We start from the raw sequence: 25,661 nt of genomic DNA, 5'->3' as shown, positions 1-25,661 counted from the left end.
TACATAAGGTTCAAATGTTAATGTTTTGGGGGCTTTGGTCATGTGATATAGTCTTTCTAGATTCCTTCCTACAGATATTTAAGTTCTCATAATTGTCTCAAAATTGTTTGCATTCTTGAAAAAAAAGTGGGCCGAACGTTAAAAATACGGAGTTTGAGAAAACAACAATTCCCAAATACTGCTGCCTTTATTGAATCCTTTACAAATGCATGGTGAAATAAAAGAAAGTTATGAACAATTAAAAAAAGAAGCAGCTTCAGTGTTAAGACTAAAAAAATAATTAAAAAGTAGCACACAAAACATACATTTCAGCAAAGAACAAATAGAATCCTTTTATTCCGCACTCTGTATTTAAGGGTCCGCTTCTCAAATTCCTGATTCAGGAACATGCGGCTGGAACCATTCCAATGGTACAAAGGTTGGTGAGGCGGGGCGGGGTGCGTCACAGTGCCATGTGCTTCTCGGGTGCTTGCTTGTGGGCCAGATAGAGGAAGAGGATGCTGGACAGGGCGCTGACCAGGAAGATGACATCAAACCAGCGGTGGTAGAAGTTGAACTGCAGCTCTCCCAGAACTTCCGTGACGATGGAGCGGTACTCCAGCGGCATGCTCATGCGCATCAGTAACACCGACGACACAAAGTACATGCCCTGACACACACACACACACACACACACACATTAGATCATTGCTGTGCTCTGAAAGACAAGGCGAGTCAAAGGAACTCACCATGATCTGAGCAAGGACCAGGACAATGACGTTGGAAGATTTGCTGCTGGATATCGCGTAGAAGAACTACAAGGAAGAAAAACACTAGTTGTTTGTACAAAGACCTCCAGGTGCCATACTCCATTTACTACCCACAGGCCGTAGCTTGCCCACCCTCCGCTTTAAACGTGTCACCCAGTGTACCTTTGTGAGGGTGATGAGTAAACCTCGTATGGACGTGACGATGATAATGCCTACCAAGATGAAGGAGATGTGCTGGGACCAAAACTTCACCTAAGAGCGAAACATCATCACATTTATAGAAACCCATGAAATCCATCTTTAAATATCAAATAACATGCAAGAGTAAAATTAATATCTTACATCAAACTGGATGCCCAAGTAATTGACGGTTATTTCAATGCCCCTGGTCACTGGATCTGTCTTCCCCACGCGATCAAACACAATGTTGATTGTGGCCTATGATGGATCCACAAGCATGTTTCAGCCACATCTTGCACAATTCAAAATAGTATGACAGACAGCTCACCATAAAGATTTTCCACACACAATAGATGGAAAAGAAGTAGCCAAGAAAGTTGAAGTATTTGCCCTGAAATGTCTTGGAGTACTCAATGCGCTCCTGTAAAGATGAGAATAGGTGTGGTACAATTCATCGAATAATAATGAAAAAAAAAAAGAAAAAGTTGGCGCAAACTGCCTCAAACCTTCATGTCACAGTGATCATTTATCTACTCTGTGTAGAAATATGTTGACTGACTCGGTACCTTGGTGCCTTGCAGGTCCACGGTCTCGAGAAAAAGCTGTCGACTGAGCTCCTCCAGAGCGTCAACCTCCTGCTGGATGAGAGATAGGTCTGCTCGGAAGAAGAAGAGACGTTTAAGTCATGCGATCACGCATGGTGTTTTGCCGGTAAGTAATTCAAATGGAGGGTACTTTCGGTGCCTGTTTGCGGCGAGGTGACGCTCTTGATCATGCCCCACAAACCCGTCTGCTTGTTCTGGTCTTCCCCGCGTTGGTACATTTGTCTTCGCGTCATGGCGATGCTGCACATCACATTCGTTTAATTCAAAGCATTTGTTTCATCATTTCAAAAAATAAAAGCTACATGTATGTTACCGTTTTTTCTTGCTGACAATCATGTCCATAGTTTGAAGCAACCGCCTCTCTAAAGCAAGGATGTCACTGTCTGTCACATTCCTGTAAATAAGAGCAGGCAAATCAATGTTGTTGTTTTAACACAAATATAACTTTAAATAAATAAATACTTGGGGAAAAAAATAACACTATAATATAAATATTGCCACTTTTTGTATAAAACACTAACAAATCGTATGTCTGTCTGCGTGTCATATTCATAGACGGTGCCTCAACATCTTGGACCCACCTGAGGAAATAGGACATGTACGTGTAGGGACAGTTGACGGCACCAAAGCCAGACAGGAGAGCCATGAGGGTGACTCCTATCACGCCAACACGACTGATGAGCTGCTCAATGGACAGAATGCCTAAAGAACACATAACACAATTACATATATTTTATGTGGCAGGTGACAGCATGCTGACTTACCATGTTTTGGGCTGAGGATGGGAAAAGGGTCGCCCAGCTTCCAGAAGAAATACATAAAGGTAAACCACACCATGCACGCAAACAGCAATCTCTGTCTGTGCACTGCAACAAAAACAACTTGTGTTGTATACAATATGAGCACATCAATCAAACCGATTTGGCGAGTGCACTTACACAGGCGGATGTTGCTAACCACAAAGTAGCCAATGTAGAAAGGCACCACAAAGATGAGAACCAGCAAAATCACATAAAGATTCAGCTTCCAGTGGAAGTATCTGGAACTTGAAGAACAGACACAACGTCACTTTAAATACATCAGTCATTTGAGAAGCATGCACATTAGGGTTCATTGAAGACTCTAAATTGTCCATAGGTGTGAATGTGAGTTTGAATAGCGACAGAAAATGGATGGATTTGAGAGAAAAACATAGTTCTTACCTACTACTTAAGGCACCCAGAATCTCAAAAATGATGAGCTCAAACATGGTACAAGAAAAAGCAAAGGTGACAGAGAAGACCACCTGCACCACATACTGACGCACCTACCAATGCATGCAAATATAATTAGAATAACAATGTAATTATGAACGCATTGTACTGTGAATAAGACTTTACCTCATAGTCTTTGAAAAGCTTCCGCATGAAAAACAGCCAGCCAAATCCAAAAAACAACACCTTCAAAGGTAAGAGACAAAATACTGTTAAATCCAAATACTGTACATGATTAAACTTATAAAACTAAAATACTTTAAAACCGGAATAGACGTGTTCTTACTCTGTGATTTAATATTACGGAACACGTTAATGAAAATATAGAAAGTTTAACAGACTACAAGACGTTTTATTAATTATATTTTTACAGTTAATCCTGTTGAGTCACGTAACCCGTTGCAACAAGTCGCATGAAAAATGGAGATAGTATAGTTACATATTTTTTTCTTTAGAAATATCAATTAAAATAAAAATAATATTGCCATTAGAGTGTACCTGAGATGTGAACATAATCACGGAATCCACCAAAAACGACATGACGTTACGTTACTTCCGTCAATGCACTAAATAATCGATGTGCATCTGTAGGAGACGCTTTTTAGATCAAGCTGGTAAATAAAGCGACAACTAGCCTTAAACGATAAACATTTAGTTTACTCATAATGGACGAGATGTTGTGAGTGTGTCAAGTTACAAGGGTCGTCTATAAAGTGCGTCAGCATGACAGCTCCGCGGCGGACTTCCGTCGCCTATCTATGACGTAATAAGACGTTTTCGACATTTTTCAATGCCCTAATCTTTTCACATTTGTAATTGGTATGTTCAGCAGAAATTGGTTTGAACTTATTTACGATTTCGTTTAAATAAAATGCGATGCAAGCTTCTTTCCACATCACCGTCTATTAGCATCTGTTGCGCGTGTAGGGTAGCCATAGTGGAACGATGCAACTTTAGGTAACGTAGTACAGTACAGTAAAATACCAGGAGGACGAGTAGCTCCCTTTATTTGCTTTAGCTGCAACGCTTTAATGAACCTAATCGTTGTCAGTGCATTTCATATTTAAATAATAAAGAAAAATAATATGTAAAACTATAGCCAACGAATGTGACGCATGACTTCAAACTTGGAATTTGGAATGACTTCAAATTGAATCAATCATCAAAAATCAGTCAACATAGTGTTTTGTACTCATGTGCTTGTTATCTAGGACAGAAAAAGGGTGGTGACATCATCATGACAATGTTGCATCACTGTGCCAAAGGCGTCCTTTTCCCTCTGGTGCATCACATTAAATGACAGGGAGTGATGTCATCTTTGCAGCTGCTAATTCCAGTGCAAATCCAAAATTTGGATTAGCACATTTTCCCCTGCTAGTTCAAACTGTTAAACGTGAGAAAGTCAAGATGCCCAAAAGGAAGGGAAAGAAGAAGGGCAAAGGCCCAGCGGATGACCCCAGTCTGCGCCCACAGATCATGAGAGACAAGCTGAAGAAGGAGAAAGCCTACACGGCAACAAACTCCATAAAGCTGAAGGACACCTATCGTCTCGACCTGCGCAGCAACCGCTGTGAACAGCTCAAGGAGGAGATAGCCGCCCTTCGGCGGACTTTTGAGCGGCGAGATCAGGACCTGAACCGCGCCATGGACAGGTTCGCATGTTGCGTGCAGGACGGTGAGCGTCTCTCGGCTCAGGTGTGGCGCGTGCACCGTGAACACGTTGAGCAACTGCGTGCCATGCAGGAGAAGCGGCTGAATTTCCTGCAGCAGCAGTGGGACATGGGTCAGGACGCTTTAGGCCACAGGCTGGAGGTACTGAGTGAAACAATGGCGACCTACTTCCTGCAGTCGCGTGTGGGTTTCGAAGACTCGGTGGTCCACTTGGAGCGTCACCACCAACAAGCCTTGGCCACCATCCACATGCTATACAGCGAGCCCATGGAGGCTCACTCTGTGTTTGAGAAGAGGAAGGCCTTCGAGGTGGAGGAGCTCTTCCTGGACCAGAACGTGAAGGTCCTCAAGAACCAGAAGGCCCAGAAGCGATACATCCAAGAGATGGAGAGTGTGGAGCGCATGGAGGCCAAGAAGAAAGTTTCCGTGATGACTTCTAAGAAGGGTGTGGCGCTCTACCATACCATCCTCGAGACGCAGTCCAGACTGGAGACCACCGAGAAGAGCAACGCTGACATGACGGCCAAGCTGACGGCGGTTCGGAACGACGCTAAGGCCAAGATCCACATGCTCCTCAACCAGATGGCTCGCAACCGCGTTCCCATTCAGATGATGATCAACGAGGTGAGCATGCACAGCAACGCCGCGGCCAACAGCTTGAGGTTGCTCATCGCCAGGGGGGTTCGGCTCCTGAAGGTGGCCGAGATGTGCCGCCATTTAGAGGCTCAGCAGACAGAGGAGCAAGTGGCCGACAAAGAAATCATTCCGGAATCAGAGACACCCACGGTGGAGCCATCGCCAATATACGAGTTCCCTGAGCTGATGAAGCGCTACAATTTCACGAAGCTCCACCAGGACGCCCTGAAGCGGCGCAACACAAACTTGCAGCGGGAGAACCAGCAACTACAGCTGCTTACACGGCAACGTCTCGAAGCCAAGACCATTAACCCGGACACCCACAACGGACCGTACAATCCCCTGCTGCTCAAGTTGGCCCCTGTCATGGAGAAGGACACCGCCAAGCAAGTGCGATGTGTCATTGAGGGAGTGAACGCCATCAGACTACTATCTATAAATGAGGAGTTTCATGACACACAAGCTGACAAAATATTTTCAGTCAGCCCCCTCCATTGAGGGAGTTATTATCCTGGCCCCCAAAATGAGTGACATTTATGTTATTGAAATCTGGTATTAGAGTATTTACAGCACTTACTGTCTTTAAACATATAAACTCATCTTAACACATAATTTAATGAGAGAGAGACAGAGAGCAACAGCAATTAATAGCACAAAAGTATTGTAAAGTGTAGTGTTCCCTAAAAGTAAACCAATTCTGTTTTCCCCAACTTAAAAACATTTCCCAGTATACAGTAATCATGCCCACGCTACCATATTTAGATAAAAACTGAAATGTGCAACAATAAAGTCTCACCCACGAGAGGGCGCTGTGAGTCCAACTCAACTGTACCAAGTTGTTCTCTCTCCTTCCACGTCTTAACCTCTGCGTGGGTCCACTTGACTGCAATCTGGAGCTTCACCCTTCTGCTGAACATTTGTGGTCACAATTGGAAACACACGTCGGAGCAAAAAGTCTCTTTCTTGCACTTACTGTTATGTTAGGAAATCACAGTGACATGTTGCTGAGGTAGAACATCCTCAAGCATCGTTTGGACATAAGAAGAGGTAAGTGTCTTGTTTTATCTTTCCTCCAGACAAATCCATTATTTTATTTTGTACAGCTTGGTTTTTTTTCTATTATTCCTAAAATGGATTGTTTTTCCAGTATTTTCAGTTTTATTGCGACGGTAATAATTGTATTTAGACACCTCATGTAAAATTTATGCCTCAGCTTCTCTCAATGGACAGCCTCAGTAATTACCAAATTAAAAATTCAAGTTGTTGAATCATAGTTTACTACCCAATTGGTAGCACGGTGGCAAGTGTGTGTGCCACATCTGTTGTTGGTAGAAATGGCACATAGAAGCATTAAAAGTTTGAATTATAAAGCATTTTTTTCCTCGTCAGATCTTCGTCCTCCCTGTTAAATGAGCAATGATGAAGATGATGATGATCCGGGCCTCCTGTAAAAAATGTCTACCAGTGTGCTTGCTCCTTCTGCTGGTGGCAACAATACAGGGTAAATATAGCCATCAAACGTAAAACTCACAATCCATAAATTCACACTTTTCTAAGGGTTATTTTAAGGTGCATATAGAGACATCTGGATATCGTAAAAAACTTATGTCGGTGAAGTTCCATTTGAAAGTGAAACTCGTATATGGACCGCAAACTACTCATGGTTTGGTTCATTATGGTGAATTTTGAGTTTTTGTTTGCTGTAAGCTAAATTCATCAAAAATATGTTTTAAAGAAATATTGAAATTTTTACTCTGAGTGTCTAACATAAATTCCACATTTTGAATTGAAGAATACTGACATATTCAAGATGATTTTTATGCATGTACTATATAGTCTTTTTTATTATTAAAAAAAGGATTACTATGGTCACTTTTTTTTTATAAAAAGAAAAAAAGACATGGTCTTTTTTTACCAAAAAAAAGCCTTACAATACGTTGTCATTTTTCCCCCCTACAAAAAGCCTGACAAAAAGCCCTATATCATATGTGTCCAAGGTAAAGTAACAGCACCGGAGCGAGTCCAGGCCAGCGTGGGCAAGCCGTTCACTTTAACGTGCGCACTCTCTAAGGACAGAGGCGACACTGTGCGGCAGGTGACATGGTTGGACATGACCAACCAGACACTGCTCAGCTACCAGCCGGGGAACAAGGAGAGTGTGAGCGGGCAGCAGTACGTGGAGCTCACTCCCTCTTCGAAGGACACCTCATCCGTCACCATCCAGAGAGTGAGCTTCAGGGACGAAGGATGCTACACGTGCATCTTTGACATGGTCCAAAGTGGTGCCAAACAAGGACGCACCTGCTTGACTGTCACTGGTAAGGAAATAATGGCTAATCAATTTCAAGTCACAAGATACTGTTTGTTGTTGACTAATCATTTGTAGTTGACGCTATGTAATGAAAAACAAGTCGACATCACTTCGTTGATCATTGATATTGTTTTCAATATAGTAAATAATGAGAACGTTTGTCTCCAAAAATCCGACCATACTGCAAAATCTGCGTAACATTGTGTAGCATTTTTTTTAAATTTTGCAAATCTGTCAACATTTGCATGTAATGTTTAATTTCCTCAATTATCCTTATCCTCAATTTGTGAACCTACCCCAGTTGACATTAGGCTGGATAATCGCAGGGCTTCTAATGTTCCATAATTTCTTGCATATGTTGGTTGGATTGAATTAAAACTCAACAGTGTTGGTTTTTAAAATCAAACGAAGCAATCTCAGAACTTTTCTTAGAGCCAGAAATCAAGTGCACGCCTGCAGTGTAAGTAATAAACACATGGAGGAAGCTTTTCTTTGAGGTCCGAAAGAGTTACGAGCACGGCGACAGGAAAGGATCTTCTCTATGGGAGTTCAAATACTCAATTTCAAAGCTGTTTGCATCTCCATGCGTTTTGTAATATCTCCTGCAAAGCTTGGCCGTGGCTAGTGAAAGCACATTCCTGTGAGCAAGAAAAATATGAAATCCGCCCATCCAAGATTCAGCTGAAGCATTTGAGAACATGCAGAACTTGTCCATATAGACTCGTTTGTAGTCATGTCACACACATATCATATGTCCAAGCTCTGTGGGGCTTCCAGATAAAAATATTTGAGCGATGGAAAACAATTCTGAGGTCCAGCTAGGTATGTTCATAAATCAGAACCGGGCTCAGTCCACTGAGCAGAAACAGCTGTGGCTCATTTGCTCTCTGTTTTGCGATCATATTTTCAAAATATTTGCGCTGTATCCGCTCCAGTGAGAGGAGGTCCCAAGAGCACGGCGGCCGACGGTAGACATGTTAAAATAATTCTAAGAGGGAGGTAATAAATAAACAGTCGGGTCAAAGTAGCACAAAAAGTCAGGGCGGAGGCAAAATAACAAAAACAGCATAACGATGTGCAAATGTGATAAAATTTGTGATAATGGAGACTTCTCAGCTGCTGATGCAATATTTTCCCTGGTGTGGGTCGACTTCAAAATGATGTTTTCCGAATGAAATCATGTATTTACTTACGTCTATTTAAAAGAATTGACTTTACACAACTCAGAAAAGAGTAAAGCCACTCACCCATTGAAGATGCAGACATACATTGAAGGAACACAAATACAATAATTCATTCTCATTTTTTAATTTGTATACATTTTTTGCAATAAATTCAATTATAATTCGTGACCCAAAAATACATGGTTCCCTCCTGTCTTCTGTTTACTGACCTCTCACCTTCCGCATCCTGCAGCATCAGTGATAGCCGACAGCAACAAGACAGCGCTGAGCGGGAAGACGGCCTCCCTGTCGTGCTCTTACGGCCTGCCCGAGAAGGTGCAGCAGGTCAGCTGGCGCTACGCCTCGGCGCCAGGGGGGCTTTCCTCGGAGGTGGCCTCCTACGCTAAGAGGAGTGACCCCATGATCGAGCCCGCGTACCAGGGAAGGGTGTGGCTCAGTACTTCCTTATCGGACAGCACGCTCACCATCCAACCTGTGGCCATCCAGGATGAAGGCTGCTACACCTGTCTGTACAGCACGCATGTGGACGGGCCAAAGAGCTCTACTGTGTGCCTCTCAACTTATGGTGAGCAAATGTGTTTTTGAGCCAAGCCACATAAAGACACACACACATATAAATGCTAACATTAGCTTAGTAGCCGGGTTAATTTTAACATTTGCAATATTTCAAATGTTCCAATCACCTCTTTCACACAGAGATCCTGCAAAAAAAAAAAACATGTTTGAGAATATGTGGTTGGGACTGCACAGTTAGAAATGACAAAATAAACACACAACTTGATGTTAAAAATGCCCAAAAATAAATACATGTCAATGTCATAGTGATTTGTATTGTTTTCTGTGGAACAGTGGTAGGCCTACTAGTTTGAAAATAGAACATTGCTATCCAATCTGTGCTCTGTGCATGTGGGTTGGTGGGTGGGGGTGATCCAAGAGCGAGCTCCCCTCTGACTTTGCAGGAGCATGTCTGGGACTTAAGACAGGAATGTTGATCTTGTCTTCCTGGCTCATTTTGTTGGAGCGCTTCGGAGCAAATGGTGTGGATGCCGTCCTGACGCATGACTGTTGTCAGTGTTGTGAGCACACAGTGGCCGGCTTGTGTGCTTTGTCTAAGCTTGGCTCTCTGGTTCCCACTCCCTCGCTCTCTACTTTCATAAACACATGTGCTTTTGTTTGAAACACGACAGTACAATACAGTAGGTGTTTCTATTTGTCAAGCGGTATTAGCATTGGGATTGTTCTCCTCCGTGAAACCTTCCCTCTCTTCAAGTGCTGCTATGGATAATGTGAAATCTCATTTAAGGGCATGCTGCCCATAAAGAGGAATAACTATGATTATATTATTAATGAGAATATTGTATAGTTAGTGGTTGTGTTTAATAATATAAATGTTATGTTAAATATTGTTTAAAAATACATAAAAAATAGTAAATAAAGAAAAAACAAAAACTGCACACATGCTAATCAGAACATTATTAAGGCTGAGGTGAACTTTCAATAAAATCCTGGCAAACTTCATAAAGTACAAATAACTGTGGCCAAACAACCCATTGCCGCCAACAAAAATGTTCCAGTCGACCGTTCCTCCTCGGTACAGCAAATTGAAACCAGACGAGATTCTCGTATGGATTTTCTGGAATTCACAAATCTGAACCTGTGCTGGAAGCTTGGAGCCCGTTAAGGTTCAGCGCTAAGATCAATCTTTCGTCTGTACAGCTGCAGAGCAAAATAAATATATTCAAAATGAACTCTGAAAGCTCATCTATAAAAATAATTGAAAATAAACTCGCCGATTATTTTCAATTAGGGATCATTTTGTTAAAGATTTTTGTTGTTGTTGTGGTTTAGTTGCTATGCATTTATCTGTCTTTCTTTTGTTTGGACCAGCGCTGCCCAAACCTCAGGTGAGCTACAAGACCACGTCGGCTGGCGTGATCGAGGCCAACTGCAGCGCCGTCTCGCGGCCCCCCGTGGAGATTGCGTGGAACGTGGAGCGGGACAATCGCACCATGGGCCCACCCGTTACCACGCAGTTGCTGCAGGATGACGGCACCACGCTAGTGGTTAGCACGCTGAACCTGCGCTCTGGTCTGCTCAAAGACGTGTCTGTCAAGTGTCTGGTGCACCACAAGGGCCTGGAGGCCCCCATTGCTGTGTCCATGAACACCAAAAGTTAGTCTGAATTCTTCTTCTAAACATTTTTTGTTTCTGAATCTGAATTATCTTTGTTCCCTGCTGTATTATGATGAGAAATTATATTGCTGTTTTAGCTGTAGCTTTTTGTCAGACTTCTCCGGTCCATCCCCCAAAGGCAACGTATCTGTGACAGCATTTTTTTTTGCATTTTTAAAAAAAAATTAGGGGTGGGTTTGCAGACCTCCTGCAATAGATTTTTTTGTAGACATTGACAAACCGTCACCCTTTTTTCAAACCTGATCACAATCTCAGCAAGAATTGTTTTTAAAAATATCTAACAACAAATACAAATAAGAATCCTCTATGGCTCCTACTGATTCAAAAGCGTCTGTCATGTCCTCGTAGTCGGAACGGCCCTGGCCATCCTCATCTCGGTGACCACAGTGGCAGCTCTGCTGGTGCTTGCTCTCTGCTTCTGCCTCTGGAAGTGCTTCCTGCGCAAAGAAGGTGACCTTAACTATCAGGCAGATGTTAACCACTCATCCACCATGTCACTTGATTTGAATTAACCAATATATTTTGAGACACCTCAATAGATTTAGCTGTGATTTGTTTTCAAAGTGACATCTGATGTTGACTCTGCTCATGTTTGTTTGCAGCTGACTGATGATGTGTCATCTCAGCATCGAGGACCGACATTCACACCTCCACAGGATGTCAATCACTATTTTAGGTTCGACGGCCTTACGACATTCATCTTTTACGTGTACATCGGACTCATTTTCAAACATTGAAAGGAAATCTTTTTGCTCACTTGCATTCGTGCACACTATCAACAATTAACTAAAGACAACATGTTATGTATTAAGAAGTATTTGATGAGAAATTAGAATTAAAACATGTATTTATTGGTATATAACAATTACGTACTGATTTTTTATTGCCTGAAACCTAAGAGTGATCTATTTAGCAGTCCAAAGTATAGTCTTGTAATTTGCATACAAAAATACTTCATATGTATACATTAAAGAAAATATGCACTGCCTTTAAGAAGATAAACAGTTACTGATTTTCTTGAAGTAAATATGTAGGACACACTTTTGTCATTGAATGGTGTTGATACCACACTGACTAGGAGCACTGTTATAGTCATTAGGATTATGTGATTTATTTTACAATGGGTCTTTAAATAAAGATAAGATCATGACATGAGCATTTTTATTGAAAGTGATTCAATATATACGTACTGTCTAGCTTAAATGATCTTGAGCTCAGCCTTTGTGCCCTTTACACTGAGTTCCCCCTCAAAAAAGAAGACGGAATTCCATTGTGAAGTGCAAAAGGTGGCAGCCAGATGGCATGCCTGCTTTCATTCTGAGTCTGAATGGAACGTATTGATTTTTGGAATTTTCTATTACATTATACTATATTATATATACACTTGGGACTTTGATTCTGAATGCGTGTGTGTGTGTGCGTGCATGACAGATAGCAAGTGAGATTTCTGGCAATGTGAGGTTATCGTCATCATGTAGTGAATAACAGGCTCTTTCACAATGTAGAGGTAGACACAGTGTTAGTCGTAAAACTAAGTATAATAATTTTTTAACAGCTGCAAGACTAATAAACTACTTGAGCCTCAAATATGATCTAAAGCTACCGTTCATGGCGTAGAGACTCGACATTCTATTTATTTAAAAAAAATAAAAATAAAGAAAGGAAAGGGAAATTATAGAGCCACTACGTTTTGGACAAACAGGTTTTACGTGACCCCAGGGAACATAGTATAGTGTAAGCGTAGGTAAGACTTTTGGCTTTAGGTTAACTCTTTAGTGTACCTCAAGCGGTGCGTGACCAAATGTGACACACTCTTGGCATTCAACGTGAGCTTATGTTCATTGATGAAGCTTTGATGAAACACTTATGGACTGCACTGATGGGATACATTACTTTCTGCCTCTGACATGTCAGCATGATCCCGATGTCTGCACATTTGCATGCTTTGTCCTTACTTGTCCTTTGTGCTCAAAGAAATACTAATGAGAATGAATGGAGACAATATGTGTTGTAATTGGTTCATGTTGTATAACGTGCCCCCACTTACACAGAGAGCTTTGTCTTCTGAGACAGGCGAAAAGACGTTCTGTGGGTTGTAACAGCGCCCTCTGGTGGATACATTAGATAGGTTGTATGTCTCGCAGGGGTGCCCAAACCTTTCCAACTCGCGAGCAACTTTTGAAATGACCAAGTCATAAAGATCTACTCACAAATATATATATATATATTATATATATATATATAAATGTATCCAAAATTAAAAACCATGTCACGAGTGTAGCAGAGTTAATGCTGATGACTTTGAGTTTAACTAGTCGCTTGAGCTGCTCCATTAAACGATATAGGGTGCGTATCTTCAATGTTATCCAAGCGAGGGTTTCATAGTGTAATGGTTAGTCCTGTGGACTCTCACCCCAGCAAACTTAGTTCAAATCTTGGCTGAACTAAAATATTTAAAATTATCATGGAAGAATTAGCAACTTGGGGTTAGGGCTTCACTTTCAGTTGAACTTTGATTATGATTTTTCCCTAATGAAGTGGCCTGTTATTATGAACACCAGAAAATGATAGTGTACTGAATGGAGTGTCCAAGTGACATCACAGATCAAACAGCCAATCAGAAAGTGGGGGTGAGGGCGGGTGTGGCACTTTTCACTTAAACCAGAGGGGGTCGACCTCCAGTCCTCGAGGAGCCACGTTCCAATATGTTTTCCAAGAGTGCCTCGTTAAGTGCACCTGCGTGAAAAGTTTTAGCTACTGCAGCACGTGAAAAGAGCTAAAACTTTTCACGCAGGTGCACTTAACGAGGGTAACTTGGAAAACATGTTGGATCGCGGCCCCGAGGACTACAGCTTGGCACCTGTGACCTTTGACCATGATATTTCCCTAATAAAGTGGCCTATTATTATGAACACCAGAAAATGACAGTGTACTGAATGGAGTGTCCAAGAGACGTCACAGATCAAACAGCCAATCAAAGTGGGGGTGAGGGCGGGTGTGGCACTTTTCACTTAAACCAGAGGGGGTCGACCTCCAGTCCTCGAGGGGCCGCGTTCCAATACGTTTTCCAAGAGTGCCTCGTTAAGTGCACCTGCGTGAAAAGTTTTAGCTACTGCAGCACGTGAAAAGAGCTAAAACTTTTCACGCAGGTGCACTTAACGAGGGTAACTTGGAAAACATGTTGGATCGCGGCCCCGAGGACTACAGCTTGGCACCTGTGACCTTTGACCATGATATTTCCCTAATAAAGTGGCCTGTTATTGGTACACTTGAAAATGGTGATGTACCTAATAGAATGTCCGAGTGACATCACAGGTCAAACAGCCAATCAGAAAGTGGGGGTGAGGGCGGGTGTGGCACTTTTCACTTTCATTTAAGCTTTGACCATGATTTTTTTATTATTTGATTTATGAAAAAAAAAAAAAAAAGGATCAGTGTGTGTAGGTGTGGGGGGGGGGGGGGGGGGTGATTTGTTGAACGATTTTAAGTGAACTGATTCTAAAGATTCAGTTCACTTAAAATAACTGGAATGCACACCACTATCATGCGATGTTTGGATGCTTTAAGGTAGGCAAGTTCTAACAGAGAAGAGTGCGCATGGAGTTCTTTTTTTTTTTTTTTTTTTTTTACACACATATGCTAGATAAAAATAAAGAAAAAGTGGCTCCAGACGTTTTTGGCCAATTTGTTTGTCACTTTCAATCTCAAACTATTTATAGTATTCAGGAATAAATAATGACCTCAAATGTAATGTGCATGTCACGAGTGTAATGCAGATGACTTCAACTAGTCTCTGGTCTATTCGGAGCTGCTCCCTTAAACTATATAGGGTACATATCTTCAATGCCATATAAGCGAGGTTTACACAGTGAGTGCCAAAAGTCCCAATGATCGTGAGCAGCAGGGGGGCCCCATTTCAACCCCTTACACTGAGTGCCAAGCAGGGAAGAAATGGGTATCATTGTTATAGTCACTAGTATGACTCGGCAGGGGTTTGAACCCACAACTCAGGGCGGACACTCTCCTCTTAGGCCACTGAGCTGGTAAACACTTGTATCATAGTATAACACTTAGTCGTTTTTAAATAACGTGTATACCTATATACGCCTAAATATTGTTATCCAATATATCTACTGCAATTTCACATTAGATTGCTGGTTTGAAATTTGCTTTTAATATTATTATTTTTAATAAACATTTATGTTAAAACGTGTCTGGCGTCTTATTCCTTGTTTTTATATTCGCCAATTAAAACATAAAAATCAGACATTTGGTTAACTGCTTTATATGACAATATGTGTAGGTACACTAGACGAGGTTAAAAAAAAAAGAGAATAAATAAATAAAGGGTTAATTGCACAACAAAAGGATTTCCTCGCACCTGGGATCGAACCAAGCTCTTGCCTAGCAAGAGCCCGAGTCACTAACCAGTGGGCTATTTCGACCGGCAGTCTACAATAGCTTGCACTGTTTTGTACGAACGATGTGAATTCCAGTTCGCTTAAGTGAACTGAATCTTTAGAATCGGGAGCAGCTCCGAATAGACCAGAGACTAGTTGAAGTCAAAGTCATCTGCATTAACTCTGCTACACTCGTGAACATTTGGGGTCATTTTGAGGTCTCTTTTGATAAGCACTTCTATGCGTGTTAAAAAAAAAAAACTCCATGCTCATTCTTCTCTGTTAGAACTTGCTTACCTTAAAGCATCCAAACATCGCATACAGCTGATGCTGAGCTCCCACCAGACAATGGTAACATGCAAATCACTCACTCACTGACTCGTTCACTCACAGATCAGTTCAGATAATGAACAGGAAATGCAATTCACGACCCGTTCGTGAACGGGAAGTTACGTCATTTTCTTCTTCGTTTTGTTTTACGGCGAGGTGGCACCAGCTTCAATGTGCATTACTGACACCTACTGGTCGAAGTCATATGAACTGAAAAACGAACGAATTCAAGTTATTCGTTCACTCACGTACACAAAAGATTTGTTGTTTTTTACGAATCGTTCACTCACGAGCCAACACAATCGCATGACCGCCGATGCTGAGCTCCCATCAGGCAATGGTAACATTAGAAATCTTATTTTGACTTCAATGCATTTTAATTTAATCAAATAGTTTTCCCTATATTTATGCACAGTGCATGTTAATAATATAACAAGAAATACTAGAAAATAATGGTGCTGGTTTACTTCATGTGATGACTGGTGAACAGCTACACCTCTGGTAGTTGAGTTGATTTTAAAAGAAAAAGAGAGAAGAAAAAAAAAAGTAAGATTTTTTTAATAACAGCACTGTGGTGATAACATTGAAAAAAGAACACGTCCCATTTCTGCAGTGCATGTCAAGTTGCAGAAATATATTTAAAGATATGGTATATGGATACAATATGTATTTTACTTCCAATTAGTGTTCTCAAGCAACCTGAAGTATATGTAAACATACATTTAAGACACATACTTAAGGTATACGGCGCATAAGTCAAACATAATTGTGTCCAGTGTATTCTTGATGTATGGTGTAACTTTCTCTCAGCGGTTTTCCCAAGTTTAGTTAACATAGCACAAGAGTAGTGGACATCATGCACTGACTAGTCAAGTGGTGCAGGTACTGCTTATTTATTTTGCACATCATAAGTTATAGATGGAGTTGACACGTTGAAAATAGCTGGCATAAGGCTCCACTTCCTCTGTTTCCTCAATCTGAAAAAAAAACAGCATACAGACAAAGTGCCGTGTCATTCTCGGAAAACAAAAATGTGCTGGAAAACAGAAACGAAACTAAACCTTAACAGAAAAATTTAAAAAACACCTCAGCTTTGTGTGTAATGGGCTCAGGTTTGGTTGCCGAGCGGTCTGTGATCAAGCAATTTCTGAGAAAGGAAACGAAACTGTTTAGTAGTTAAAGAATAATTTAGTTACAAAAAAAAATACAATATTCCAGAATTTAAATGTAGTAGATTGTAAATTCTCACCTGAGCATGATTTGCTTTTTGTACATAAAGAATAAAAGTGCAGCTGGGACCATCAAGATTGACACAACTATGAGAAGGCACACAACAATCTCAAGAAGACCTGAGTGGTAAATGAGAAAGTAGTTCATTAGTTCCCATTAACTTTCTGATGTACAAGCTTATCACAGTCTGATTGTTTTGTGTCCTCAAGCTTCTTAGATGGTGTTCACTCATTGACTCATCTTTGTTTGGCAGAACTTAAAATTCACAAACGTTTTCGGTGGCTTGGTACCAACGTCTTCTCTGCTTCCCAGTATGGATGCCTGATGATGCATGTCGCGTTTTTTGGGCCCTCAGGTAATTTCAGGCGACTTTCTACAGAGAACAATCCACCGGAATGCCACTGCGTCACCACGGCTGACTCGTTTTCGGCATGACGCCACGTGACATTGGCGGCCGGCTTTCCTCCCTCCGCTGCGCAGACGGCCACCATGCTGTTGTTGTCTCTTAGCTCTAACCAGGAGGAGATACTGGGAGGAACTGGAAAAAAAATAATTGATAGATACTGCAGTGATGGCTATGACAGACACAATTATAGCTACTTTTTAAATTTTGTTTTTTTCAACATGCAAAGTTGCCCATTGTGAAAATTTGCTTGTCACACCTGTAATGGACGCGCTGACTTTACAGGTGTGGGTTCCTCCAATAAAAGCCATTTCGTACATGTATATGCCCACATCGCGCTCAGAGAAGTTGGGGATGTGCAGGTAGGAGCAAGACTCCGAGATGCTGTGCAGGTCGGAGCAAGACTCCGAGATGCTGTGCAGGGACTTGCCGTCAGTGCAGGTGTCTAATAAACCCGTAAACTTTTGCCAGCCCACCCGACACTCCTTGTTTCCAACCAGATCCACTCTCCAGATGACGTACAAAATCTCCTTCGACATCAAGTCCTTCAATATGTTGCTGCAGTTCAGCATGACATCACTCCCCACATTGAAATATAAGTGGGTCACTGTAAAAAAAAAAAAAAGCTCATTGTTATCTTTGCCAAACTTGTGCTTGAGCAAATTTACCTAAGGAAAGAATGACTTCAATCCTGTACAGAGCTAACTGGTTCAGAAGAAAAAAAAAGGTCAAGCATCGTTCAGCTTCTTCAATGGAACATCTTACTTTGCCCACATCTCTTTCACTCTTCTTTTTGTTAGCTGTAAGCATTATGACTCATAACTGCACTCTTATCTTCACCAACAGAAGCCATCTATTTGTGGTGTGCTCATACACTACTAAACTAAATGCAGTAAATTACTTCTCCAACCTTGTAAAAGTATATGAAATTCAAGAGGACAGTAAAAAAAAAAAAAGTCTCAATAAATAATTGAAATTAGTCAATTATATTTCTGGTATACAAATTAAAAGAGATACTATAAAACTTATATTATGAAAGTATTATTTGATAAACAAAACTAACAAAAACTATAAACCATATAATTATAAAAATAAACACTAAAGTACAAAATAATAAAATCTATGAAAAATAATATAAAATACTAAAGTCTGAATAAATAATGAACAAGGAAATAAAATGAATTTGAAAAACACTAAATATTTGAAATGAATAAGAATGAAAATAGGAATAAAATACATACTGAACAACAAAATAAACAATGAATGGGCCAAATGTGTCATAATTAAAAAATAATACTAATGATCTTTGGGCAGTTATAAACTATGAAGTTAAAAAACTAAATTATTATTATTATTATTAGCTATAAAAACAATATAAAATGCTAAAAGTATTATTACATTAAAAAAGAAAAAAAAGTATTGTTAAACTATGAACTATCTGGCTGTCGATCAATGATGACCATTATGGCTGTTTATGTAAAGGTAGATGTTTGACACTGGTACCCATATTGCAGCTCCATTACAGACCTGAGTCCTGACTCCATGCTTGGCACAGCAATGACAACAAGAGAATGACAGCAGAAACCCCAATCGGCTCCTTCATCTTCAGCTATCCACACGGCTTTAAATCATCTTTTCAAGACCGAACCAGCTACTAGTTAAAGAGTGTTGCATCTCTAATCCACAGAACACATTTACAAAAAAGGTCAACAGTACACCCCTCCCTTCTTCCTCCTTCACAAGCATCATCATCATGTGATCACAGGAAGTTGATTGCTGCTCTCTACAGAAAATTTTACTTTTTATCTTTACTCGGGTTGCTGCATTAGCATTTCAGCTGTTAGAAGTTGATCAGTTCTTACTGACCAGGCAGTTGGTAAAATTAAAATCTTTGGTAATCTTATGTCCTGTTTATGAATCTGGGTTTATGTCCTGGAATTAACATTATGAGTCAGCAGGAGTTTTAAATATAACCCTTTATTTACAATTCCAACAACTGAACATCTACATTCCAATTACATTGGTTAAATCATTATAAATTGATGGTGGTGGTTTATAAAGACAAAAATCGTATTAACTGTCATGCTTTGTAAACTATCTGTCGAACTGAAACTTGTAGCACAAGCACGACATAAAGTCACACTAACACAAAGTGATGAAACCACTTGTGGTTAAGTATGAACTTTTTATAAACTCTTTCATCACTCGGGACATAAATTAATCAGAGTCAGACATGTCGGCTGTTTTTTTTGTGTCAGGAAGTGAGAGAAGGGTGAAATAATTTTCATGACAGCTATTAATAACTAAATGCATCTACTTTTTTTCTATGGTGTTGTTTGAATCAAGATGAGGGAGTAGGGCACCGGAAAATAATTTTCATGACAGCCATGAATGACTAAATGCGACTACTTTCTTTCTATGGTGTGTTGAGATTCAATATTAACCCCACATAGCCGCAGAGCTTCAGCTGACTGTGAGCTGGCATGTTTTGCAAGACGTCACAGCTTTGTGTTTGCTTAGGTCAGCGTAGTTTCCCTTAGGCCAAAAATAAAACGGAGGTTAACTTTTTCTGATGAATTTGACTTTGGGTAAGACAAGAGGGGGGAAAAAAACACATTGACACACTTAGGATGAGAGATAAAGACAAGATTGACATCCTGTTGACTCAAAATCAACTCGAGGGTAATGGAATATGTTTTGGTTGATAACACGACGCAAAACACTATTGCCTTGATGTATTTCTCAGTATCAGTTATTTTCCCAAATCTAAGACCTCTGGCACTTATTGTATTTACTTCTTTGTGTATTTTGAGATTTTTTTTCTTTACTAAACTACGTTTTTGTGACAGGGAAAAAAAGTCAAAACAAACGTTATGTCAATTGCCAAAACATTTTCAAACGCTTGAATTATTCAATTGAGAATTGAGTTGGTGTTTTATCTTTTAGAAGTATTTAACAAGCAAGAAACGTTTCTTACCTGATTGTTTGGCCTTTGGCCAAGAGCATCTTGGGAGTTGTAGTTGACCCTTCCTCTTTGACGTTCTCTGTCATAACAGCTTTCTTAAAAACAAAACAAAACAAAAAAAAACCGACACATTTTCCAACATGAATGACTTATAAGACATATTTTATGTCACTTTGATACTGAATTTTCCAACTTATCACTCGAACCCATTTTTGTTTGTCTCAAGTTTACAGTTTCCATGGTAACACAGCGAGGACACGATACCTGTCGCTAGCCATCTCAGGATACACCGTGCACTTTTTTTTCTTCGACGACAAAGTAAGGCAGCCATGCGTCAAAAAATATAGTTCTACATCATAGAACAACACATTCAAATATTTACATGCAGTATGCTCGTCTAAATATACATTTTGTCAACGCTGATGACGTCATAGAGAACGCACCCAAGAAGCGTCTACTGCTAAATACATGACTTCTCATTGAGACTTCAATAGCTTTGTTTCTTCCAGGCACCGGTTGCGATTTTTTTGTGTGGATAAAAATCAATATTAAAAATGTCAACTGTCACTCGTACCATTCCCAAGCCGACCGACGCAAGAGTTTCCAAACGGGAGCGTGAATATGACTATTTGTATGGTAAGTCTTTTACGTTTATTTAGCGAGCCAGCTCGTAGGACGAGCTATTGTTTTGGATGAAATATTGGTAGTTGTGATAAATGTCATTTTTATTCTGCAGAGCCTGTATACTTCGTTTCTTCCGAGATCGACCATGTCAGGACCAGTTTTAAGACTTTCAAGCCGCCAGTTGTAAGAAACTTTAAAAAATACACAAAAATAAAATGAAAATGTCAAAAAGGTATGGATGCAACAGTAGACAATTAAACAACAGTACCACCTTTTGCAAACCACAACAAAAAGCATTTCAAATTATTCTATAAAGTGATTTATCAATGATAAATTATGTTAAAATATGAGTTATGCTAAAACGTCACACCTCATAATATGAAATCTAGCCATCATAGGTGAATAGATTTATTCTATATTTATTGCTTTGCAGAGAAAATTGCCCGAGTTTGAAAACATGTTCAACAATGAGAAGGTCACCTTTCGTCTGGACCCCTCCTTTGAGCCATCGCCACATTCTATGGACCGTCGCTGGCGTGGCGACTCAGAACAACGACAGCAGGCCCTCCAGCAACTGGCTGGGTAACAAAAATTTGCATGTTGTATTTTACCATTGAAGTTTGGTGTCACTCATGATTGTCTTTGTTGACAGATTTATTCCTACTATTCAGCCAATGATGAAAAAAAGAGAAACGTTTCAACCAAGTGGAGCTGATCGCTGGAAATATTTTAAAAGGTTTGAACTTGGCTCCCTCCAAACACTCACTGGCCATTTCAGAAAGTCACAAAAATAATGATACGACTGTTGTCTTTTTTTCAGCTCTCTTCCATTTGTTCAACAGACTCCCTTGGATGTGAATCGTGATAGTTATCAGTAAGTTCGACATTCGCCGTTATTTTTTTAATTTGATGGATGTTTAATTTTTTTCATCTTCATCAGAGAGGAGTTAGAAGCAGCTGGCAGAGAGGCTGAGGAATTTCCCACCCACTTGAATGTGGCAGTGCAGACAGACTACAGGGAGAGCGAAGCACAGACAGACCCGTACACCCCGGATTATTTACTACGTGCCGGAACCACCCCTCCGGAGCTGCTGGCGCTGGCTTCTTTCACCTGGGGTACATATACACACACACGAGCCACTCTTGAGATTTTAATATAGCCCAGTGTACTCGGTAATAGCACCCACGCTTTACCGTCAGAGCGAGGCCTGCCTGCGAGTATTGAAGAAGTGGAAATGATCGAGCGGGCACGAGCCAGACGGGTGTGGGAAGCTCGACTTCCTACGTTCAATGACCCGAATCTTCTGCGTAAACGGAGGCGGATGATGGAGGAAATGGAAGCAAAAGAGTGGGCCTTCAGAGAAGGAAAAATACAGAAGTAAATGACTGGTTTCAATGGCTTATTTGTTAACATATTTATATAGAGGCTATGTTTTGGTTACATTTATTCTTTTTTAATAATAGTTTAACAAATTTTTTTTTTTTTTAAATAAGATGGCAGTAGCCATGTCGGACTCAGCACAATGTCGTCTGCAGGCTGCAGGATGCTCGTCTGACCATACTGGCGGAAATGCTGCAGCATAAAGACGAACCCCAGTTGACCTTGACCAAAGATCGACTCAACAATATCTACTCCAAGCTGCTCAAGGAGAAGGAAAGCAAGCTCCACAAAGTGGACAAGCAGCACATGAGATGTGAGACTGAGCGTTGCTTCGGTAGAACGAGTGAGAATCAAACCCATCGATAACTTTTGAACATAAAAGAAAATATGGCTATGCAGCAATGAGGAAGTTGGAGACCAAGCGGAGGAACATGGAGGAGAACATCAAGCAGCTCGGTACTTGTAAAGACTACACTGTGTACTCATCGCTGACGTGTGCCTCGCGAGTATCCGGCAACAACTTAAAAAAAACTGCAAATCACGAAACCCAACGCCTGGAGACATACGAAGGTGCGTATTGAAACTGTTTGAATGATTTTTAGCTGATATTTGAAATGATTAAGATCCAAGTTTGAACTGTCATTACCAGGCTTGCTGAATCGAATGCATAGACCCAGTGAGGCGCTTCTCAAGCTGCACAAGAAACAATCCAAACCCAAACTCAACACGAGCAAACCCCCTGATAGCAAAAGCAGTATTCTGATGGACAAATACAAGGTTATCCAAAAAAATATATACATACCTATATGTGCCACCACATCTCATTGATTATCATCCATATTCGTGTAGAACCTCAAAGAGGAGATGGCCAAATATCTCATCAAGAAGGAAAAGCCTGCTCCTCGTCCTGTCACCCCCACCGTGGAGGAACCTCCGGAGGTCAGTTCTCTGACATACTTACATTAAAATTTAAATTCTCACATCTTAATTGTCATTTTGCTCTCCAGGGGGAAGAGGAGAAGGAGCTGGCAGTCATTCATTTGCAGAAACTCCTGAGGGGAAGAAGCATCCAAACGGAGGTGTTTGTTTGCATGTGCCTACCCATGGCGGCTTCTTCCTCTCGCTGCCGTACTCAGCACTTGTATGTGTTCCACCGTGCAGATATTCACCAGCAAAGAAAACCACTTGGACCTCATCAAGGAGCTGAGGACGGCACATGCCCTGCGAGCAGAGGAGCAGCAGATGCAGAAGGCTGACAAAGAGATGGTCATGGCTCTCAAAGAAGAGAGAGAGAAACTGCAACTTGAGGTATTATATTGTTCCTTTTAAATCATTGTTTAATAGACAAGAAGTGCTTTGACTCCATCTCGTGGCATTCTACCTGCAATCGTTTCTCTTTCCCTGGCAGAAGTCACGCGAGGAGGCTCATCACGCTGCCGCCGTAGGTGGCCAGCTGGAGTACGTGTTCGATACTCTGTCCAAGGAGCTGATCCGTCTGCAGGAGGAGCGCCGCATCCACGCTTTCACACTGCTGGCCGAGCGGGAGCGACTGAGGCGAGAGGCGGAGGAGAGCGGCCGAAGGCAGGCGGAGGAACGCCGCCGCAGGGAGGACGACCAGATCTTCAGAGAGGTACGTCATCAGGATCGAGTCCTGCTAAAACAGACTGCGTCACAAGTGTGCGTGTGGGGTAGGTGGTGAAGGTCCACCAGGAGACAGTGGACTTGTACTTTGAGGACATCATCCTTGATACCATGGAGATCACGGCAGACCAGCAGGCCCGAGAGGAGATCCGCCGGGTGGCCAAGGAGGTCAACGATATCGCCTACGCCATCGAGGAGAGGTGATGGACCCTCACCAACTTGTCTGGAAAAATGTGTATGCAAAAAAAAAAAATATGCACGATTGATTCTGTTTTTTTTCGCGTAAGCAGCCGCAACAATCTTCAGTCAGAGGAGATCGTGTCCGAGTTGGTCTACGGCTTCCTCATTCCTGAGATGGAGAAGATCAAAGTCAGGCAGAGAGGTTAGTTGCCATCCCTGAGAATATTGCCAGACATTGCTAAGCAATCAAACAACTCAAGTTAGTATGTACAGGGGCATCTTAATACAGCGGAATGTGGTACAGAAGTTCATTTCGGTAGTTTATAATGCAAGATTCGAATCTTGTTTCTCCGCTCTCTTAGTGCACGAGAGACAGCGCAGACACCTGTTGGCCGTGCGCAGCATCGTGGAGGGCAACGCCATGCCGCAGATCGTGGCGAGCACTATGGGCACCCCGCAGGTGACCCGGCCCTCCGACGTGGCCGCCCAACAGGTCCTGGTCGACATGCTTGTCGACACGCCGGGTCCGGACGACACGCCGGGTCCGGACGGCACGCCGGGACCGGATGACACACCGGCCCCGGATGACACGGCGGACCCGGACGACACACCGGGCCCGGACGACACGCCGGGCCCGGATGATACGGCAGACCTGGACGACACACCGGGCCCGAATGATACAGCAGACCTGGACGACACACCGGGCCTGGATGACGCACCGGGACTGGACGGTACACCGGGCCCGGATGATATGGCAGACCTGGACGACACACTGGGCCTGGATTACGCACCAGGACCGGACGACACACTGGGTCCAGATGATATGGCAGATCTGGACGACACACCGGCCCCGGATGATACGGCAGACCTGGACGACACACCGGGCCTGGATGACGCACCAGGACCGGACGACACACCGGGCCCGGATGATACGGCAGAGCTGGACGACACACCGGACCCGGATGATACAGCAGACCTGGACGACACACCAGGCCTGGATGACACACCAGGACCGGACAACACACCGGGCCCAGATGATACGGCAGACCTGGACGACACACCGGGCCTGGATGATACGGCAGACCTGGACGGCACACTGGGCATGGATGACACACTGGTCCCGGATGATACGGCAGACCTGGACGACACACCGGGCCTGGATGACATGGCGGACCTGGACGAAACGGCGGACCCAGACAACACACCAGGACCGGACGACACCCCGGCCCCAGACGACACGTCAGCCATAGACGACACATCAGCCACAGATGACACGCTGGCGCCGGCCAACACTCCGGTCCAGGACAACATTCCAGCCCCGGATCACAGCAGTGCTGAATAATCATGTAATTGTAAAGTCACATCAAAAGTTAAGTCAAACATTTTACCCACAAATCATACAATACTCCCCAAATGCTTTCAGGATGAACGTTATAAACTTACTAATAGTATGATGCAATGTATTTAGCTGCCTAACTTTACTTTAACTGTAACCAAATCAAGAAAATGAGCTGTGGAAAAAAAAAAAAAAAAAAGTCTTGCCCCACTTACCACATGGTCATTAGTTTCGTTTTCTAGGTAAATCGCTGTGTTCCACTGGCACCACTTTGGTTTTTCACCTGAAAAACTCTGAGTGCCTTCATAGACAATCAAAATGAGTCATGTTATGTTCAATGTTTGAAATAAAAGAGTTACAAATGGAGCAAAGTAATACGAGTCGTACAG

General features: G+C 42.0%; 5 protein-coding genes across 9 annotated transcripts; 3 read left to right on the top strand and 2 right to left on the bottom strand.

Annotated features, from left to right (window-relative positions):
• Positions 1–168: 168 nt before the first annotated feature.
• On the bottom strand, positions 169–3,498 carry si:ch73-390b10.2 (Golgi pH regulator). The gene is made up of 14 exons (XM_049728209.2): positions 3,286–3,498; positions 2,914–2,973; positions 2,737–2,840; positions 2,473–2,579; positions 2,299–2,400; positions 2,116–2,236; positions 1,848–1,928; positions 1,665–1,774; positions 1,496–1,584; positions 1,258–1,350; positions 1,092–1,187; positions 912–1,001; positions 729–794; positions 169–649 (listed from the first exon to the last, which is right to left on the bottom strand). Exons 1-14 carry the CDS (start codon positions 3,325–3,327, stop codon positions 443–445), a joined length of 1,368 nt encoding a protein of 455 aa, XP_049584166.1. The 5' UTR covers positions 3,328–3,498; the 3' UTR covers positions 169–442.
• A 135-nt stretch (positions 3,499–3,633) lies between these two features.
• Positions 3,634–5,786, top strand: LOC125973745 (dynein regulatory complex subunit 2-like). Its single transcript, XM_049728208.2, has one exon. The coding sequence runs from the start codon at positions 4,084–4,086 to the stop codon at positions 5,590–5,592; it is 1,509 nt and encodes a 502-aa protein (XP_049584165.1). The 5' UTR covers positions 3,634–4,083; the 3' UTR covers positions 5,593–5,786.
• A 188-nt stretch (positions 5,787–5,974) lies between these two features.
• Positions 5,975–11,937, top strand: zgc:113337 (uncharacterized protein LOC503741 homolog). The gene is made up of 7 exons (XM_049728210.2): positions 5,975–6,141; positions 6,484–6,595; positions 7,092–7,412; positions 8,822–9,154; positions 10,477–10,761; positions 11,131–11,232; positions 11,385–11,937. The coding sequence occupies exons 2-7, from the start codon at positions 6,511–6,513 to the stop codon at positions 11,390–11,392; spliced, it is 1,134 nt and encodes a 377-aa protein (XP_049584167.1). The 5' UTR covers positions 5,975–6,141; positions 6,484–6,510; the 3' UTR covers positions 11,393–11,937.
• Positions 11,938–16,053: 4,116 nt separating this feature from the next.
• Positions 16,054–21,315, bottom strand: si:ch211-214p13.9 (cell surface glycoprotein CD200 receptor 1-A). Of its 5 annotated transcripts, none has more exons than XM_049727601.2 (7): positions 21,215–21,315; positions 20,123–20,205; positions 17,405–17,752; positions 17,014–17,280; positions 16,762–16,861; positions 16,599–16,677; positions 16,054–16,489 (listed from the first exon to the last, which is right to left on the bottom strand). In XM_049727601.2, exons 3-7 carry the CDS (start codon positions 17,715–17,717, stop codon positions 16,418–16,420), a joined length of 831 nt encoding a protein of 276 aa, XP_049583558.1. In that variant the 5' UTR covers positions 17,718–17,752; positions 20,123–20,205; positions 21,215–21,315; the 3' UTR covers positions 16,054–16,417. The 5 variants fall into 5 exon arrangements, with proteins under 5 accessions (XP_049583558.1, XP_049583559.1, XP_049583560.1 ...); XM_049727602.2 differs by lacking the exon at positions 21,215–21,315 and adding an exon at positions 20,375–20,497; XM_049727603.2 differs by lacking the exon at positions 21,215–21,315 and adding an exon at positions 20,317–20,465.
• On the top strand, positions 20,585–25,643 carry cfap91 (cilia and flagella associated protein 91). The gene is made up of 17 exons (XM_049727590.2): positions 20,585–20,746; positions 20,847–20,917; positions 21,168–21,316; positions 21,387–21,470; positions 21,555–21,608; positions 21,675–21,850; positions 21,935–22,112; positions 22,271–22,428; positions 22,515–22,685; positions 22,765–22,892; positions 22,965–23,054; positions 23,123–23,194; positions 23,277–23,423; positions 23,524–23,745; positions 23,808–23,956; positions 24,047–24,138; positions 24,299–25,643. The coding sequence occupies exons 1-17, from the start codon at positions 20,665–20,667 to the stop codon at positions 25,276–25,278; spliced, it is 3,003 nt and encodes a 1,000-aa protein (XP_049583547.1). The 5' UTR covers positions 20,585–20,664; the 3' UTR covers positions 25,279–25,643.
• The last annotated feature ends 18 nt before the right edge of the window (positions 25,644–25,661 follow it).

Source organism: Syngnathus scovelli, chromosome 8 (genome assembly GCF_024217435.2).
Source record: "Syngnathus scovelli strain Florida chromosome 8, RoL_Ssco_1.2, whole genome shotgun sequence".
In the NCBI taxonomy this organism is placed as follows: Eukaryota; Metazoa; Chordata; class Actinopteri; order Syngnathiformes; family Syngnathidae; genus Syngnathus; species Syngnathus scovelli.
Note: the sequence above shows the minus strand (reverse complement) of the source record. Positions and strands in the feature narration are given on the sequence as shown.

Excerpts from the sequence above, each read along its gene's own strand:
- cfap91 (XM_049727590.2), top strand. The coding sequence starts at position 20,665 with ATGTCAACTGTCACTCGTACCATTCCCAAGCCGACCGACGCAAGAGTT. Across the intron at positions 21,609-21,674 it reads GTGAATCGTGATAGTTATCA|AGAGGAGTTAGAAGCAGCTG; the intron begins GTAAGTTCGACA and ends CATCTTCATCAG. Across the intron at positions 22,686-22,764 it reads ACGCCTGGAGACATACGAAG|GCTTGCTGAATCGAATGCAT; the intron begins GTGCGTATTGAA and ends TGTCATTACCAG.
- si:ch73-390b10.2 (XM_049728209.2), bottom strand. The coding sequence starts at position 3,327 with ATGTCGTTTTTGGTGGATTCCGTGATTATGTTCACATCTCAG. Across the intron at positions 2,580-2,736 it reads CTGGGTGCCTTAAGTAGTAG|TTCCAGATACTTCCACTGGA; the intron begins GTAAGAACTATG and ends CTGTTCTTCAAG. Across the intron at positions 795-911 it reads TACTCATCACCCTCACAAAG|TTCTTCTACGCGATATCCAG; the intron begins GTACACTGGGTG and ends TCTTCCTTGTAG.
- LOC125973745 (XM_049728208.2), top strand. The coding sequence starts at position 4,084 with ATGACAGGGAGTGATGTCATCTTTGCAGCTGCTAATTCCAGTGCAAAT.
- si:ch211-214p13.9 (XM_049727599.2), bottom strand. The coding sequence starts at position 18,748 with ATGAAGGAGCCGATTGGGGTTTCTGCTGTCATTCTCTTGTTGTCATTG. Across the intron at positions 17,753-18,672 it reads AGCATGGAGTCAGGACTCAG|TGACCCACTTATATTTCAAT; the intron begins GTCTGTAATGGA and ends TTTTTTTTACAG. Across the intron at positions 16,678-16,761 it reads AAAAAGCAAATCATGCTCAG|TTTCGTTTCCTTTCTCAGAA; the intron begins GTGAGAATTTAC and ends ACTACTAAACAG.
- zgc:113337 (XM_049728210.2), top strand. The coding sequence starts at position 6,511 with ATGATGAAGATGATGATGATCCGGGCCTCCTGTAAAAAATGTCTACCA. Across the intron at positions 6,596-7,091 it reads GCTGGTGGCAACAATACAGG|GTAAAGTAACAGCACCGGAG; the intron begins GTAAATATAGCC and ends TATGTGTCCAAG. Across the intron at positions 10,762-11,130 it reads TGTGTCCATGAACACCAAAA|TCGGAACGGCCCTGGCCATC; the intron begins GTTAGTCTGAAT and ends ATGTCCTCGTAG.